The sequence below is a fragment of the Bufo gargarizans genome, chromosome 4 (assembly GCF_014858855.1).
Source record: "Bufo gargarizans isolate SCDJY-AF-19 chromosome 4, ASM1485885v1, whole genome shotgun sequence".
Classification (NCBI taxonomy): Eukaryota; Metazoa; Chordata; class Amphibia; order Anura; family Bufonidae; genus Bufo; species Bufo gargarizans.
In genome coordinates, this window is record NC_058083.1 from 105,399,984 (window position 1) to 105,418,700 (window position 18,717).

The 18,717-nt window shown below is 47.0% G+C and overlaps 1 protein-coding gene across 1 annotated transcript; it reads right to left on the minus strand.

Annotated features, from left to right (window-relative positions):
- Window positions 1-2,034: 2,034 nt before the first annotated feature.
- COPS9 (COP9 signalosome subunit 9) lies at window positions 2,035-16,893 on the minus strand. The gene is made up of 3 exons (XM_044291810.1): window positions 16,752-16,893; window positions 9,056-9,128; window positions 2,035-2,198 (listed from the first exon to the last, which is right to left on the minus strand). Exons 1-3 carry the CDS (start codon window positions 16,812-16,814, stop codon window positions 2,164-2,166), a joined length of 171 nt encoding a protein of 56 aa, XP_044147745.1. The 5' UTR covers window positions 16,815-16,893; the 3' UTR covers window positions 2,035-2,163.
- Window positions 16,894-18,717: the final 1,824 nt, after the last annotated feature.

The window sequence follows — 18,717 nt, forward strand, 5'->3', positions numbered from 1 at the left end:
ACTTAGGGTGGCCAACCCCTTTAAAAGCTTGGAAATAAGTTTTATACAGTAGAGAGTATTTGAGGTTTTTAAACTAGCTACATTTACAAAAAGAAATTACAGCAGTGTGACTATCATCATGCCATTCAAAAGGAAAGCTCTAAAGCTGCAAAGATACGCTGGACTAAATTGGACCGTTCATACTCACGCTTTCGGGATCCGGAGCCCCACAGCAGCATAGTGGAAATGGAGGTTTGGGACAGTGAATGTGCCCAGGAGGTACATAGTGATGTGGTGTCACATGCTTAGAGCCTAAACGGGGCATGAGCGTTGCCAGGAAACAGTGGTTGTGAACAAACAGATGCACACCTTCACCTCCATTCTACGTCAAGATGCTGAGACCCCCCCCAAATGCATGTGGTCATACCTGAATCTGCTAGGCTTGTTAATGCTGCTAATGTTTTTATAAATGTTTTAATGTAACTGAAGCACTTTGGGCAACATTGCAATTATATGTGCTATATAAGTAAGTTGAAAGGCATTTCTCACTCTAGCTTGCCATGTGCACTTTTTAAATTTGATTGATCAATTGGTTAGTGTAATGTGTACTCTCTTTACTCACTCCAAACAGTTAGGCTACTTTCACACTAGCGGCACAGACCTCCAGCAGGCTGTTCCGTCGGGTGAACAGCCTGCCGGATCCTACCGCTAGTGACAGTGGGCCTCCGGACTGCCGCTCTGTCCCCATTGACTATAATGGGGCGGGGGCGGAGTTCCGGCGAGGCTGCTGGAATAAAACTACGACATGTCTGACATTTATTCCGGCAGCCTCTCGCCGGAACTCCACCCCCCATTATAGTCAATGGGGACGGAGCGGCAGTCCGGAGGCCCACTGTCATTAGCGTCAAGATGGATACGGCAGGCTGTTTACCCGACGGAACAGCCTGCCGGTGGTCCGTGCCGCTAGTGTGAAAGTAGCCTTACTCTGCCGACTCCAGCCTTTCCAGAGTTACTCAAGCCACTCAACCCAGTTGTAGACTACTGGCTAAGGCAAGAACACTTCACACAATTTCCCCATAAATTGTAGCTTTTCTAATAAAAATTTTTAATATAATATAATATATATAAATAATCATGTGTTCTTAAGAAAAGGTTTTTTGTATAATTCACCTTTGTAAGTTAATGTGGCAACACTTGTGGGATGACACCCCACAGATAGGTTTATAAACACACACAAAAGAAAAAAAAAACAAAAAAAAAAAACACATGTGGCTCTTAAATGTGTTACAAGATTCTAAACCTGATGAAGGGGGCATTGGTTTCCCAAAAACGCATTGTTCTATTGCTTTAAAATAATAAGAATCTTCAAAACCTTGAAAAGTTTGTCTGTGCCGGGTTTCTCGTGCACTGAAACAGGCTTTTTTGAAACCTCATATGATAATGTTACTAAAGCAATTAAACCAGAAAAAAAAAAAAAAAAACATCCAGACTATAGGCAAATTGCAAAAATGGCAATTCAATTCTGTAACCTACTGGTGGGCTTACTTTGATCCAAAGTGTTACGCCAAAATTTTGGCACAAAATTGGTGCCTCTCAAGACACTGTTTTGGCAAAGTCACGTGTCCTTTAAGTAAAAGGGTCTAAAAACATAAGGCCTTTTGCACACAAACATGTGCGCCCCATTGCCGTATTAGACCGCGTTCACTTCAATGGGTCCGCAAATTCGGAGATGCGAAACGGAAGCACGGAACGGAACCCTACGGAGTGCTTCCGTGAGGTTTTGTCCCGTACTTCCATTCCGCAAAAAGATAGAACATGTTCTATCTTTTTGCGGAACAGCCGGATCGCGAACCCATTAAAGTGAATGGGTCCGCAATCTGCTGCCCCACGGAGAGTGCTCGTGCATTGCGGTCCGCATTTTGCAGGTCGCAGCATGACCACGGGGCGCACACATTCGTGTGCAAGAGGCCTAAAGGTGGTGCACGGTCACGGGATGGGCACGGCCTTTGCTCCATTTACCCCTTTATACCTGCAAATAGCAAACACACAAACTCATGAATTTTGTAACTTTATTTACACAAGTAAAATATATTATTCTCAGTCCCCTGTCCAAGAGACTGTCTTATTTGTATGGCCTCCATCTTAAACCAAACGGCACGGATGAGCGCTGCTGGAAGGGAATTACTAGCAGTCTTCATCGTCAAACAGGTCTTCAAAATCTGCAAAGAACAGGACAACACGTCAGTGCCAATAGGATTCATACCCAGGGAGATGAAAAATGCTTCTCACCCCATCAGCCACACGTACTGCCTACATACAAAATACACATGGCATCTGCCAGTGTATCTGAAGAGCATTTATCATATACATTCACATTAGCACCCCCCTAAATATCAATTAATGCTGTTTCACTGGATTATCTTCTTCTCTCTTATAGTAATGTTATTTCACATGTGCCCATACCAGGCCTTTGTACACCTGAGTGGGCACATGCCATCAGGCTTGAGATCCATAATCGCACACCTCCTGATGAAGCTCAGGAAATGCCCACCAAGGCAGGTGACACTTGGGTATTACATATAGCCCCAGTGAGATGCAAGTTTATAGGCAGGTGGCAAATAATCTACCATACTATAGGACCCTCAGATTTGACATGTAAGGGCGACTCTACATTTAGTGTGCTTTTTCCCACCGCTAAATTAGGTTACTTGCACACGTTGCGGATTACGTGCATGTCTTCTACACGGATACTAGTGCACAAAACCCGCAGTGTAATCCAGTACCAGCAAAGTGTATAAGATTAGAGAAATCTGGTGTACACAACCAAAATACAGGAGCACGCTTATGCAAAAACTGTTCCCGCTGTACCAGCAACTGTATAATAGAGAGACCATAACATATAATGCAAAGTAACAAAAAGTACCTAGGGTCAAAAACAGAAATAATCACAACCTGTGAAAGACAGCCAGAACTATAAATTAAAGGGCATCTGTCAGCAGATTTGTACCTATGAAACTGGCTGACCTATTACATGTGCACTTGGCAGCTGAAGACATCTGTGTTGGCCCCATGTTCATATGTGCCCGCATTGCTGAGAAAAATGAAGTTTGAATATATGCAAATGGACCTCTAGGAGCAACGGAGACGTTGCTCTTACACTCAGGGCTGTGGAGGCAAAGTCGTGGCTAGAGTTGGAAAAAAGGTACAGACTCAGACTCCAGCTTAACAAAAAAAATTAAAAATTTGTATTGTATAATTAATTTAGCTTTCTTAAGAGGTTTAGGGTACTTTCACACTAGCGTTATTCTTTTACGGCACCGAGTTCCATCAAAGGGGCTCAATACCGGAAAAGAACTGATCAGTTTCATCTCCATGCATTCTGAACGGAGAGAAATCCATTCAGGATGCATCAAGATGTCTTTAGTTCAGTCACTGAACGGAGGAAATACTGCAGCATTAATTTACATTAAAATTACAATAAATTACATTAAAAATACAGGAATGCCGGATCCGTCCTTCCGATATGCGCATAATCGAAACGGATCAGTTTGTCCGTATGACAGACGTTCTTGCAATGCAATGCTGTCCATTTGCATGCAGACGGAACTGCTTGCCAGATCACTCTGCCGCAAGTGTGAAAGTAGCCTTAGAAATGTTCTCAATTTAAAGGGATTCTGTCATGAGATTTTAGCCCTATAAGCTATACATATGCCCATGTCCGTACTAATAACATGAATCCTAAACTGGCCTTATTAAACCTGCTCAACGAAGCCGCTGCCAGGAGTCCACGGCGCATCAGGCTGAGCATAGTGCGCAGGCGCCGGATCTGGCAGCGGCGGCGCTTAGGAGGGCGGCGATTAAGACTGGGAAGGAGGCGCTGGGCACCAGACAACCGGGCACCCTGTATTAACTGACGTCCCCTTGGGCACCTTAGGTAGGCGATTGACCGGTTATAAAAACCTGCTTTTTGGGCAAATGGAGCCACAAGCAGGTTTATTAAGGCCAGTTTAGGATTCATGTTATTAGTACGGACATGGGCATATGTATAGCTTATAGGGCTAAAATCTCATGACAGAATCCCTTTAAGGCTCCTATTTTTTTGTCCTAGATATTGCCAGTGTGGTCACTGCTTTGCCACCAACAGAGACTATTAGAGAGGTTGTCTGCTCTGGAGGCATCCATGAAGGATGATTTGACCAATTGCTCATTCACATGACCATATATATCAGTGTCTGCATCTGTTCCGTAATTTTGCAGATCTGATGCGGACCCATTAACTTCAATGTGGCCACAAAAGATGCAGACAGCACTCAGTGTGCTGTCTGCATCTATACTTCCATTCAGTGACCCTGAAAAAAAAAAAAAAAAGATAGAACATGTCCTATTCTAGTCTGCAATTATAGACAAAATATGCATTTCTATCATAGGACTGGTTGTTCCATAAAATGCAGAATGCATACGGCCGGTATCAGTGTTTTGCGGATCTGCAATCTGCAGATCACAAAACCAGATACAGTCGTCCAAATGAGCCCTAAGGAAATACTTTTTCTGAGGACAAATTCATAGATTTATTTTGATTAATCACCTAACTGTTTTGTCGGAGTCCATCTCGGTCAGTGGGAAAAGTAGCTAACTGGAGGGGGAGGGCTGCTTTAGATGATATCTCCTGAATGGTAGCAGCTAGAAAGCCGGAATTAGCACTGTATTGAGGTCCTAGTAGGGGATCCGGGATTTTAGAGAAGGCCGTAGCCGAGAAGCTGCTTTCATAAATCTTTTGATCCAGCGGTGATTGGCTAGATCTTGGTCGAAGAAACAAGCTAGGGCCGAGACTTGTACCTTCAAGGTGGAGGGTCTAAGACCTAACTCGAGACCCTGCTGGAGGAAGTCCAGGATTTTCTGAAAATTGGGCGGCTCTAAGTTTGGGGCAGGGTTACCGATCCATGAACAGAACCTCTTCCAAATCTTCAGATAGAGCGAGAAGGTAACCTTCTTCCTACTCGCTTTCAGGGTAGATATTACACGGTCGGAAAGCCCCTGTAATTTCAACCTCTGGACTTCAGGATCCAAGCTGATAATTTGAGGAAACTCGGGGTTGGATGCAAGATTGGCCCTTGATGAAGCAGGTCCCTCCTGGAAGGAAGAGGCCATGGTCCTCCAGCGACAGGTTTTTTAAGGAAGGGAACCAGCTCCTCTTCAGCCAATAAGGGGCCATTAGTATTAGAGTTGTATCCTCTCGGTTGAGCTTCTGAATTATCCTGGGAAGTAGAGGCAGGGGTGGAAACGTGTAACAGACCCCAGTCCCATTGTATCGTGAGCACGTCCAGCGCCCGAGGATTGTATAAACAGAACGTTGGTACCTTTGTGTTTCTCTTGGAGGCGAACAGGTCCACTTGTGGGGTGCCCCATCTTTCTACTAGTATCTGAAACACGTCCTGATTTAGAGACCATTGGGTGTGGTCTATTAACTGGCGACTGAGATAGTCTGCTTCGACATTCAGTACTCCTTTCAAGTGAATCACGGAGATGGATATTAAGTGGGACTCCGCCCAATTGAAGATCTTCCTTGCCACGGACAACAGCTTTTCTGATCTCGTCCCTCCTTGGTGAGAGAGGTATGCTACAGTCGTAGTATTGTCGGAAATAGTTTTTACATGTCGGCCCTCGAGTAGGAACTCTGCGGCTTTCAGAGCTTTCCAAACCACTTCCAGTTCTCTGAAGTTGGAAGATTGAGAGTGGGTTGTTGGCATCCAGGAACCCTGAAAGAAATTATCCTTTTTCGCTTGCGTCTGAGCACTTGAATGTAGGGCGTCTTCTCCCAGGGAACTCCTAAGGACACGTTGTTTGTGCTCTTCCACCAGTCCAAGGAGGCCTTCACTGCTGGAGGGATCAGAACTTTGTGATCCAAAGTAGACTGCTGCCTGTTCCAGATTCTGAAAATCCATGACTGGAGAGATCGGAAGTGGGACTGGCTTCATGGGACAGACGAAATGCAGGATGAGGGAAGACCTAGAAGACTCCTGGCTTCTCTTATGGGACAAGACCTCCTGTTCTGAAACAGTCGGACCTTCAATTGGAGGTTTCTGACCTTGTCGGGTGGGATAAAGGCATGTTGAACCCGGGAATCCAGGACGACCCCTAAAAACTGGATTATGCTGGAGGGTAGAAGGTTTGATTTCTTTTGGGTCACCAACCACCCTAGATCTTGGATGAAAGACAGGAAGGTTACTAAGTCTTTTCTGAGTTTGCTCTCTGAATTCCCAAACAGGAGGAGGAGGAGGGGGGGGAAAAAAAAAAAAAAAAAAAAAAAAAAAAAAAAATCACCAGTCCCTTGCGCCTCAGGAAGGCCACCATTTCGACCATCAGCTTCGTGAAGACTCTGGGAGCAGATGATATCCCAAAGGGAAGAGCCGTAAACTGGAAATGACAGGTTACCCCCCTGTGGTCTTGGATGGCAAATCTTAAAAACTTTTGAGAGTCTGGATGGATTGGGACGTGGTAGTAAGCATCCTGTAGATCTACTGAACACATCAGAGCATCTCTCCCTATTAAAGGAATCAGGGATTTTAGGGATTCCATCCTGAATTTTCGATATATTATGAATTTGTTCAGGATCTTTAGATTTATAATGGTCCGGAATGAGCCTTCTTTCTTCTCTACCAGGAAAAGATTCAAGTAGAACCCCTGTCCTAGCTGTGTTGATGGAACCTGTACTATCACGCCCATTTCCAGAAGGCTCTGAATTCCCTGGAGAATCTTCTTGCGTACATTGGAGGAGCTCGGGTTGGTAACAATGAAGCGGTCTGGGGCAGATGAAGAAAGTTCGATTCGGTATCCGAATTTTATGATGTCCCGGACCCAAGGGTTCGGGGTAATGGACTCCCAAGGAGCCAAACAATTCTTTAATCTCCCCCTGACTCTGGTGTCAGTTTATCCGAGGATTTGTGTTGACAGGAGGAAGGGGTACTTCTATCTACCCTTGCCCCCTTTGGGATAGCTCCATCTTCCTGACTTCCCCTTATCCCTATAAGATTTGTTCTGGCTGGTGGGGGCATGAAAGGGATATTTCCTTTTATAGGGTCTTTCCTCTGGGAAGCCCTTTTTCTTGTCTACAGCCTTCTCCAAGATACGGTCCAGGACAGGGCCGAAGACATACTCTCCCAAGAACGGAATGGAGCATAACTTCATTTTCGAAGTGTTGTCTCCTGACCAGCTCTTCATCCACAGAGCCCGGCAGGCCGCGTTGGAGAGGCCAGCGTCTTTAGCAGCAAATCTGACAGATTCTGCTGAGGCATCTGCCATGAATGCCGTGGTGGACTTCAGTAAGGGGAGGGACCTTAAGATTTCTTCCCTAGGCGTGAGACTCCAATCCCATGGACCTTGCCACCGAGGTGGCGGCAATATTCGCTTTTAAATTAAACATGGCGGCTTTCCAAGATTTTTTTAAAAGACTATCCGCCTTCCTATCCAAGTGCAACTGGGAGGCATCCTCAAAGGGCAAGGCAGTCTTTTTATTGACTTACCACTTGAACATCGATCTTTGGCGTTTCGTTGAAAATTCTGCCTTTGTTAGGGTCAAACAATAGACGATTCCTGAAGGACCTGGACACCCCCAAGGGTTTCTCTGGATTGGACCATCCATCAAGCACCATATCTCGTATGTTTTCGTTGATCGGGAAAACCCTTTTTTTTTTTAACCCGGAGTCTCCCGAACATCTCATCCTGTACGGAATAGGCTTTTGGGGCTTTTTCTACCTCCATAGTGGCCCGGACTGCCCTTAGTAGGTCTGGCATTTCGTCCGAGGAAAAACTAAATCTCCTATCTGATTCGGAAGTCTCAATATCAGAGGATGCCTCCTCGTCCTCCCAGGCTCTGGAGGACGAAGCATTTTCTGCTATCTCCTCTGAATCTGATAAAGAAGGAGATAGTCCCCTCCGTTTTTTAGGTGGAGGCGGGTCCCTGGGTAAGGAAGAAATTTGGGATAAGGAGGATTTTACTTCCTCATGTATCATTGATCTCAACTCGTCAAAAAAGGAGGGTTGTTCTTCACAAATAACGCTAGAGATACAGTCCTTGGATAATCTCTTGCGATAGTCGTCCGGAAGTCGTTTAAGACAGGACACACACTTAGCGGGGTTCCTGACTTTTTTCTGAGCCTCCTTAGGGACCTGGGAAAAATAACCCCAATCAGCTATGCTGAACATACACAGGGATATAGAGCCTGAAAACCCCAAGCCAGAGAGGTGGAGGAGGAAACAAGCAACCTGGTACAGTGTCTTACAAAGTAGTAACAGGGCAAAAAGCGCTTCCCCACAGAGGAACTTACGGCAGGCGGCACGGAAGGGTCTACAGGGGAGCGGGGCTCGGTCGACATGTCGGCACGCTCACTCCACACACCGCTGAGACGTTCAGCACTTGCATTGCTGGCGCCGAAGTTCTTAAAATGGAGACGCATCCTAACGACGTCACTTCCTCTGTCCACCGGAAGTGACGTCTGCCGCCCACTGGAAGCGCTTAGGCGCGCACCCGGCTACAGCCATGGAGGCCCGGCGGGAGATCGCGGCCCGGGAGCAGGCTCACATATCATAATGGAGCGAGGCCTCCCTCCTTCACCCCTGCCCAGTATTAGTACAAAGACCGCAGGAGGGCAGGGGGAACACCCGGTAAGGTGTATCGATATCCATCATCTCCCCACAGGGGGACTCTCTGCCCCTGTCCTCTGTAGGGACAGGAAACACTGGTGCTGGGGATTTAAACCCTCTCTCTGTTCCTGCCCCTACAGAGGTCAGGGGTCAATCTCCTAGTGGCCATCATGGTGATGAGGTGGAAACATGCAACTGGTCTTGTTTGAAAGCTGGCATCACCCATGGGGATGTGATGGCACGGAAAGGAGGGGAGCTGATGGCATGGGAGTCTGACGATGGCACAGGTGGGGCTGATTATTATTTTTATTTTTTTTATAAAAGAAAAACATTTTAATTATTTTTTTCTTATTAAAGTACTCCATTAATCGTTTGATCAAAATCGATAGAATACTTGATTACTAAAATAAGTGATAGCTGCAGCCCTAGAACTCACCATTGAAGAAGTCTAGATGTACGGCCTTCTCATTGGCGGCAAGGTCCATCAGAAGCCCTGTGCTCCCACCAGCCTGTAGTTATATAAATGGTCAGGTTATCATTATCAATAGTCTTACATGACATCAATCTAACACTACTTAGAAAACACAGAAACAAATATTCGTCATCATACACATCCCTTTTTTTCAGAGCACCTACATTACACCGTAAGTCTACTGACGCTACCACTAGTATGCTAGAGGTAGCGTCAGTTTTCATTTTAAGGGGTTATCCGAGGCTGGAAATGTTCCCTCTACTGCCCAGGGCACTCACACAGATTCTACTTACCTGGCTCCCTACTCCCTGCATGGCCGCCGCTGCTTCTCCCAGTGTGTGGATGAAAACATCCAGTGTCGGGGGGAGCGCAGCCAATGGCAGGCGGTGACTGGGAATGAGCCTCCCTAGCATCACCTGCAATGCTAGGGAGGCTTGTCCCCGCTTGCCATTGGCTGTTCGCCCGACACAGGAGGTTTTCATCCACGCACAGGGAGAAGCATTGTCGGCCGTGCAGGGACCAGGAGCGACAAGGGGAGCCAGATAAGTACAATCAGTGCGAGGGGCCCGGGCAGTAGGGGAGGCATTTCCAGCCTCGGATAACCCATTTAAGCATCAACTCTATAAACTTGATTTGAAGAGGTTGCAAATACCCCTTAAAGGGACACTCATCAGGAAGGAGTATCGTTTTCCAGACTATTAAAGTGGCCGGGTTTGGGACGGCCCCTCCAAGCACTGGTCCCTAACTGCAGCACACTAGGAGCTCTGACTGCTCTCCTTATATACATTGTTTCAGCTCCCGTCTGGTATAGACTTAACTACGTTAGAGCTTCAATGATACTCAATAGCAATGACACAGCATGGCACAGACAAAAATAAGTTTCTAGACATAACATAGCTAAGGGTACTTTCACACTAGCATTTTTCTTTTCTGGCACAGAGTTCCGTCACAAGGGCTCTATACCATAAAAGAACTGATCAGGAATATCTCCATGCATTCTGAATGGAGAGTAATCCGTTCAGGATGTATCAGGGTTTCTTCAGTTCAGTCATTTTGACTGATCAGGCAAAAGAGAAAACCGTAGCATGCTACGGTTTTCTGTCTCCGGCAAAAAAAACTGAAGACTTGCCTGAATGCCAGATCCGTCCTGCATGTGCAGACCAGAAAAAAGGTGAAAAAAAAAGTAAATGCCGGATCCGTTTTGCCGGGTGACACCGGAAAGATGGATCCGGCATCTCAATGCATTTTTTTTTACTGATCAGGCATTTTTAAGACTGATCAGGTTCCTAAACAGTCTTAGGCCTCTTTCACACTTGCGTTGTCCGGATACATTGTGTACTTCATTTGCCGGAATTACACACCGAATCCGTAAAAACGCAAGTGAACTGAAAGCATTTGAAGATGGATCAGTCTTCAAAATGCGTTCAGTGTTACTATGGCAGCCAGGACGCTATTAAAGTCCTGGTTGCTATAGTAGTAGTGGGGAGCGGGGGAGCAGTATACTTATCGTCCGTGTGGCTCCCGGGGGGCTCCAGAATGACATCAGAGCGCCCCATGCGCATGGATGACGTGCCAAGCGATCACGTCATCCATGCGCATGGGGCGCCCTGATGTCACTCTGGAGCCGCACGGACGGTAAGTATACTGCTCCCCACTACACTTTACCATGGCTGCCAGGACTTTAGCTTCCTGGCAGCCATGGTAACCATTCAAAAAAAGCTAAACGTCGGATCCGGCAATGCGCCAAAACGACGTTTAGCTTAAGGCCGGATCCGGATTAATGCCTTTTAATGGGCATTAATTCCGGATCCGGCCATGCGGCAAGTGTTCAGGATTTTTGACCGGAGCAAAAAGCGCAGCATGCTGCGGTATTTTCTCCGGCCAAAAAACGTTCCGGTCCTGAACTGAAGACATCCTGAACGGATTTCTCTCCATTCAGAATGCATTAGGATAATCCTGATCAGGATTCTTCCGGCATAGAGCCCCGACGACGGAACTCTATGCCGGAACAAAAGAACGCAAGTGTGAAAGAGCCCTTACTAATGCCATCAGTTAGCATACGTTTTGCCGGATCCAGCAGGCAGTTCCGGCGACGGAACTGCTTGCCGGATCACTCTGCCGCAAGTGTGAAAGTAGCCTAAAACCAGACAGACATTTATAAGGTCAGGCTGTCTGCTTTTTGGTGGTAAACAAGCCTTGGTTTTTCCCTCCAAAACATGGTCTTCTTTAAACCCTATGGCAGCTGTGAAAAATTACCAGCTTCTCAATCAAAGCCCTAACAGTCTCTCAGTATTCATTAACCCTTTCCACAGAGCCATGTACATACAGTGATAATGAACAGGATATATAATACACATACAGTACAGACCAAAAGTTTGGACATACCTTCTCATTCAAAGTTTTATTTTCATGACTATGAAAATTGTAGATTCACACTGAAGGCATCAAAACTATGAATTTACATGTGGAATTATATACATAACAAAAAAGTGTGAAACTGAAAATATGTAATATTCTAGGTTCTTCAAAGTAGCCACCCTTTGCTTTGATTACTGCTTTGAACACTCTTGGCATTCTCTTGATGAGCTTCAAGAGGTAGTCACCTGAAATGGTCTTCCAACAGTGAAGGAGTTCCCAGAGATGCTTAGCACTTGTTGGCCCTTTTGCCTTCACTCTGCGGTCCAGCTCACCCCAAACCATCTCGATTAGGTTCAGATCCGGTGACTGTGGAGGCCAGGTCATCTGGTGCAGCACCCCATCACTCTCCTTCATGGTCAAATAGCCCTAACACAGCCTGGAGGTGTGTTTGGGGTCATTGTCCTGTTGCAAAATAAATGATGGTCCAACTAAACGCAAACCGGATGGAATAGCATGCCGCTGCAAGATGCTGTGGTAGCCATACTGGTTCAGTATGCCTTCAATTTTGAATAAATCCCCAACAGTGTCACCAGCAAAGCACCCCCACACCATCACACCTCCTCCTCCATGCTTCACGGTGGGAACCAGGCATGTAGAGTCCATCCGTTCACCTTTTCTGCGTCGCACAAAGACACGGTGGTTGGAACCAAAGATCTCAAATTTGGACTCATCAGACCAAAGCACAGATTTCCACTGGTCTAATGGCCATTCCTTGTGTTCTTTAGCCCAAACAAGTCTCTTCTGCTTGTTGCCTGTCCTTAGCAGTGGTTTCCTAGCAGATATTCTACCATGAAGGCCTGATTCACACAGTCTCCTCTTAACAGTTGTTCTAGAGATGTGTCTGCTGCTAGAACTCTGTGTGGCATTGACCTGGTCTCTAATCTGAGCTGCTGTTAACCTGCGATTTCTGAGGCTGGTGACTCGGATGAACTTATCCTCTGCAGCAGAGGCGACTCTTGGTCTTCCTTTCCTGGGGCAGTCCGCATGTGAGCCAGTTTCTTTGTAGCACTTGATGGTTTTTGTGACTGCACTTGGGGACACTTTCAAAGTTTTCCCAATTTTTCGGACTGACTGACCTTAATTTTTCTTTACTTAGCTGCTTTTTTCTTGCCATAATACAAATTCTAACAGTCTATTCAGTAGGACTATCAGCTGTGTAGCCACCTGACTTGTCCACAACGCAACTGATGGTCCCAACCCCATTTATAAGGCAAGAAATCCAACTTATTAAACCTGACAGGGCACACCTGTGAAGTGAAAACCATTTCAGGTGACTACCTCTTGAAGCTCATCAAGAGAATGCCAAGAGTGTGCAAAGCAGTAATCAAAGCAAAAGGTGGCTACTTTGAAGAACCTAGAATATGACATTTTCAGTTGTTTCTCACTTTTTGTTATGTATATAATTCCACATGTGTTAAGTCATAGTTTTGATGCCTTCAGTGTGAATCTACAATTTTCATAGTCATGAAAATAAAGAAAACTCTTTGAATGAGAAGGCGTATCCAAACTTTTGGTCTGTACTGTAAGTTATCGGCCTAAAAGTTCACAGAATATCGGTATCTGCTCTAAGGAAAAAAAAAAAAACAATATCGGTCGATCCCTAATGAGAAAAAAGCAATTTGTCGCTCGTCTTTGAATTGTTCATACTTATCACATTGCACGATTCTTGTTCACCTTCGCTCGCGTGAACTAGAACCTGTACGATATTCGCTCCGTGTAATAGGGCCTTAACAGTATGGCGACTCTGTGCTCTTGATAGGCCTAGATTAAGAGTAGGGTTGCATCGGGTATCGAAATATCGATACTTTTGTACCGGTATCGATACTGGGATTTGCCCTTTACCGATACTAGGCTGCGCTACTGCACAGCCTAGTATCAGAGAAGAGGGCACACACTGCTCACAGCACGGCCATGTTCCCTCAGCAGCACAGAAGGAAACAGTCTCTCCCTCCCCCTGTGCCACCGCTGCCACCAATGAATAGAGAAAGGGGTGGAGGAGGGGAGGGGCTGTGGCCACTGCGTCACCCATGAAGATAACTAAACCATTAATACAAAAACAGGAGGCGGGTGCCGGCGGCAGAATCACATAGCCGGCACCAGACCTCTGACAGTTATCTTCATTGGTGGTGCAGTGCGCCCCACCAGTATAAAAATCATTGGTGGCAGTGGCCACAGGGTCTCCTACCCCCCTCTTCATTGGTGGTGCAGTGGCAGTTCCCAGCGGAGCCCCAACAATGTAATTGCGGAGCTCCGATCGGTTACAATGGCCGCCATATGTCTAGGATAGGTCTGTTCTATTATGGCCTAGACGTTCCATAAAATGCAGCATGCACAAGGCTTTTTTTTGTGTGTTTTTTTTCACGTGGTATTGAGTATCGTAATACTTTTTAATGGTATCAGAATCAAAAAAAAATGGGGGTATCGTGACAACCCTAATTAAGAGTGCTGAAAATATCAAAACAAGTGCGCTCTGCCGTTTTCAGGAGTTTCATAGCAGTGAATGGGGGTAAGCACCACGCAAGTGGGCCACCGCACCATTGAACTGCTGGAAATAGACGATTTTCAGCAGTCCCATTGCCCAATGCTCTCTCCATTCACTTGAGGTCCCTATTCTGGAGACAGGAGCAGGTTCCAGAGGTTGGACCGACAACTCTGTGGCATTGATGGCATATCGTGGAAATATGTGGGCAAAAGCAGTAAATGTGATAAAACAGCAACAAAAAAAAATAAAGTAATACCCCTCTTCTCCCCAGCCACTTCTGGCACCGCACTCCAGTCCTTCCTGCAGCGCTGATGTCCCATATACTGCTGAGGCCAGTGACTGGTTGCACAGTTAGGGCCCTTTCACACTTGCGTTGGCCGGTTCCGGCATAGAGTTCCGTCGTCGGGGCTCTATGCCGGAACAATCCTGATCAGGATTATCCTAATGCATTCTGAATGGAGAGAAATCCGTTCAGGATGCATCAGGATGTCTTCCGTTCCGGAACGGAACGTTTTTTGGCCGGAGAAAATACCGCAGCATGCAGTACTTTTTGCTCCGGCCAAAAATCCTGAAGACTTGTCGCAAGGCCGGATCCGGAATGAATGCCCATTGAAAAGGCATTGATCCGGATCCGGCCTTAAGCTAAACGTCGTTTCGGCGCATTGCCGGATCCGACGTTTAGCTTTTTCTGAATGGTTACCATGGCTGCCGGGACGCTAAAGTCCTGGCAGCCATGGTAAAGTGTAGCGGGGAGCGGGGGAGCAGCATACTTACCGTCCGTGCGGCTCCCGGGGCGCTCCAGAGTGACGTCAGGGCGCCCCAGGAGCATGGATGACGTGATCGCATGTACACGTCATCCATGCGCCTGGGGCGCTCTGACGTCATTCTGGAGCGCCCCGGGAGACGCACGGACTGTAAGTATGCCGCTCCCCCGCTCCTACTATGGCAACCAGGACTTTAATAGCGTCCTGCCTGCCATAGTAACACTGAAAGCATTTTGAAGACGGATCCGTCTTCAAATGCTTTCCGTACACTTGCGTTTTTCCGGATCCGGCGTGTACCTCCGGCAAGTGGAGGACACGCCGGATCCGGACAATGCAAGTGTGAAAGGGCCCTTAGAGGGACGTCAGCGCTACAGCCAGGAAGAGGATAGCAGTGATGCAGGATGCTGGAAGTGAAGAAAAGGTGTGTGACTGGCTTTACTATTTTATCACATTTACTTTGCAGTGTAGAGGGGGAGATCTGGGGAACATTAGAGTCAAAATCCAAAAGGAACACATTTGGATTTTGGTGATGAAAAGCAGCAAAAATCTGTTTATGTGACCTTAAAGGGGTTGTCCGGGTTCAGCTCTATTTTAACCCAGGCAGCCCCCCTGACTTGAGCATTGGAGCAGTTCATGCTCCGATGCTCTCCTTTGCACTGCGCTAAATCGCGCAGGGCAAAGGCCCTTTTGTTTACAGTAACACACTGCCGGGAGAAGGCTTCTGCCCAGTAGCGTGTTCGGTGATGTCACCGGCTCTGATGGGCGGGCTTAAGCGTTGCCCAGCCGTTTTACTGGCTAGAGCAGCACTAAAGCCCGCCCATCAGTGTCTGCAACGCCACCAGGCTCCCTGAGTAACCGGAAGAGGAGGCTTCAGCGCTCCTGCAAGGGACCCGGTACGTCACCAAGTCTAAGAAAACTTCACTTCTGGCGAAGAATTTCCTATAAGAATACGGGGCTTCAGAAACATGTGGAAAAGGTAGGACATGGATGTATATTATATGTATGTCTGTCTTGTACTAATGGAACAAAGTCCTCAATCCTGGACAACCCCTTTAAAGCGGTATTCCAGTTGTTATCCCCTATCCAACTACTAAATCGGTGGGGGTCCTACCACTGTGATCTCCACTGATTCCCTGCTGAAATACACAGACCGACTGGTCACACATGTGTGCAGCCGCTCCATTAATTTCTATGGGAATTACGGAGATAGGTGAGCGCACTACTCAACTATATCCGGAACTACCATTGAAAGTAATAGAGTAGGCACATGCATATTTTAGGAGGCCTGCAGGGAGTATGGGGCCCCATCATCATGATCGGTGGATAGGGGATAACGTCTAAGGCTACTTTCTCATTAGTGTTTTTTTGCGGATCCGTCACAGATCTGCGAAAACTCTTCCGTTACAATAATACAACCGCCTGCATTAGGTGTTCTATAGCCATGACAGATCAGTCATGAACACCATTGAAAGTCAGTGGGGGGCAGATCCGTTTTCTATTGTGTCAGAGAAAACGGATCAGTCCCCATTGACTTACACTGTCCGCGATGGGAGTGCAACCAAACGGAACGAATTCTCATGCATCCTGTTTCATTTAGTTTTGTCCCCATTGACAATGAATGGGGACAAATCAGAAACATTCTTCCGCTATTGAGATCCTATAGCGGAATTGAAAACGCTAATGTGAAAGTAGCCTAACAACCGGAATACCCCTTTAAGACTGCTTGAGCCTGTGCACAGCGTCATCCAGTAGCAGCCACCCTAAAGCCTCACTGTCAGTTTTTTCTACTGCTTTTTGGATGGAGGACACCAGAGGCAGGGTCAGGCAGGAGGTTGTCAGCAAGTAGGAGCATGGTGAGGAAAAGTGTAAAAAAATGGACATATTCCTGTACGCCCCCTTTAAGAAGCGACTATATATAAGCCATACAGCAGAAAAGTCCAGGTAACTCCCTTCCGACCCACAACATGGCCTCAGTGATTTCCCCGGGACCTCTCACCTCATCCAGATCCACGTAAGGACCGGCCCCCTCCGGGAACATCTCATCCACAGCGGGCTTCATACTTAACACGGGCAGATGACGTATTTCCGGCTTCACCACGCTTAGCCCCACTTCCGGGCGACTTGTGGGCGTGGATTACGTTGCCAGCGCAGGAGTATAAATAGAAGAGGGACATTGGGCGTGACGTCAGATAAGGGCGGGGCGTGCTGTTTTGTGATACTGTGCGCTTACAATTTTTTTTTCTGTCAAATGACCACATTTTTTGCCTCTGTTTAGATACTGTTTTTCTTACGTTATGTATTAACTGTACTGAGGATGGCAGGTGGTTGTATACTGTGGTAGCCCTGGGAAATAATGGACTTCAGTGGGAAATATAAGCCATGCTTATACTCAAGGTTAGGCTTCACACCTCACGGATGATAAAGAAATGTTTGGGGCCCCAGAGATAAGGAGGGCTCCTGCTGGCTGAAAAAAAAAAAGGCATAGTTCCACAGCCTTCTGGATCTGTCCTTGCCGGGCACAACTGTGCGCTACCTGGGCGCCATCCGACCCCATTCACTATAATGGAGGCCGGAGGAGAACCAGCAGTAGAGATGAGCGAGCGAGCAAGCTTCAGATGTTAGTTACTCGCAAAGTCGCACGTGCCTTAGTTCAATAACTTCGGTAGCTGATTTGTAAAGTGGGAAACTACTTTAAGACTTGAAACTGAACTTGGCTTCGGTTCCGACCGGGACCTCAGAACCAAAGCAGAGTTCGGTTTCAAGTTTTAAAGTGGTTTTCCAGTTTACAAATGAATTACAGAAGATATTAAACGAAGTCACGTGACTTGTACAAATGTTTCTGAAAAGTAGTGTAAGGGCTCATCCACATGACCGTGGTCGGCCCTGGGAACACGGCCTGTGCAGCAGCTGCCTCTATTAGGCCACAGTCGGCAGTGTGTGGGACCCTACTGCACCATTGTACGTCTGTGATTTCATTCCGAGGCATTTTTTCTGTCCAGTCCAGTAGCTCATTCCTTCAGGCGACTTTTCACATTGGTCTTTGCAGTGGCACATGGCCATATAGTGATAATCTGTGCAGCGTACATGTAAAGTCTGGAATAAAATGTTCCATTACAGACGTATAATAGGCTTCCACTTTTCACTGTCCGACAAACTTAGGCCTCATGCACACGACCGTTGTGTGTTTTGCGGTCCGCAAATTGCGGCTCCGCAAAACACGGATGGCGTCTGTGTGCGTTCCGCAATTTGCCATTCATATAACTGCTTATTCTTGTTCACAAAACAGACAAGAATAGGACAGGTTATATTTTTTGCGGACCACGGAACGGAGCAACGGATGCGGACAGCACACAGAGTGCTGTCCGCATCTGTTGCGGCCCCATTGAAGTGAATGAGTCCGCATCCAAGCCCCAAAAACTGCAGCTCGGATGCGGACCAAAACAACGGTCGTGTGCATGAGGCCTTATTAACATTTGGCCAGACTTTAATGTCTGTTTAAGTGGTCAGAAAGTAAAACCAAAAATGTAGGTCAGCTGCAGTGCACTATGCCTTGCACTGAAGTGTGTCATAGACATGTGTGGGTCAGGCTCCTTTCACACTAGCGTTCGTCTGTCCGCTCGTGAGCTCTGTTTGAAGGAGCTCACGAGCGGACCCGAACGCCTCCGTCCAGCCCTGATGCAGTCTGAATGGATGCGGATCCGCTCAGACTGCATCAGTCTGGCGGCGTTCAGCCTCCGCTCCGCTCGCCTCCGCACGGACAGGCAGACAGCTGAACGCTGCTTGCAGCGTTCGGGTGTCCGCCTGGCCGCGCGGAGGCGAGCGGATCCGTTCAGACTTACAATGAAAGTCAATGGGAACGGATCCGCTTGAAGATGACACCATATGGCTCAATCTTCAAGCGGATCCGTCCCCCATTGACTTTACATTGAAAGTCTGAACGGATCCGCTCAGGCATCTTGCGC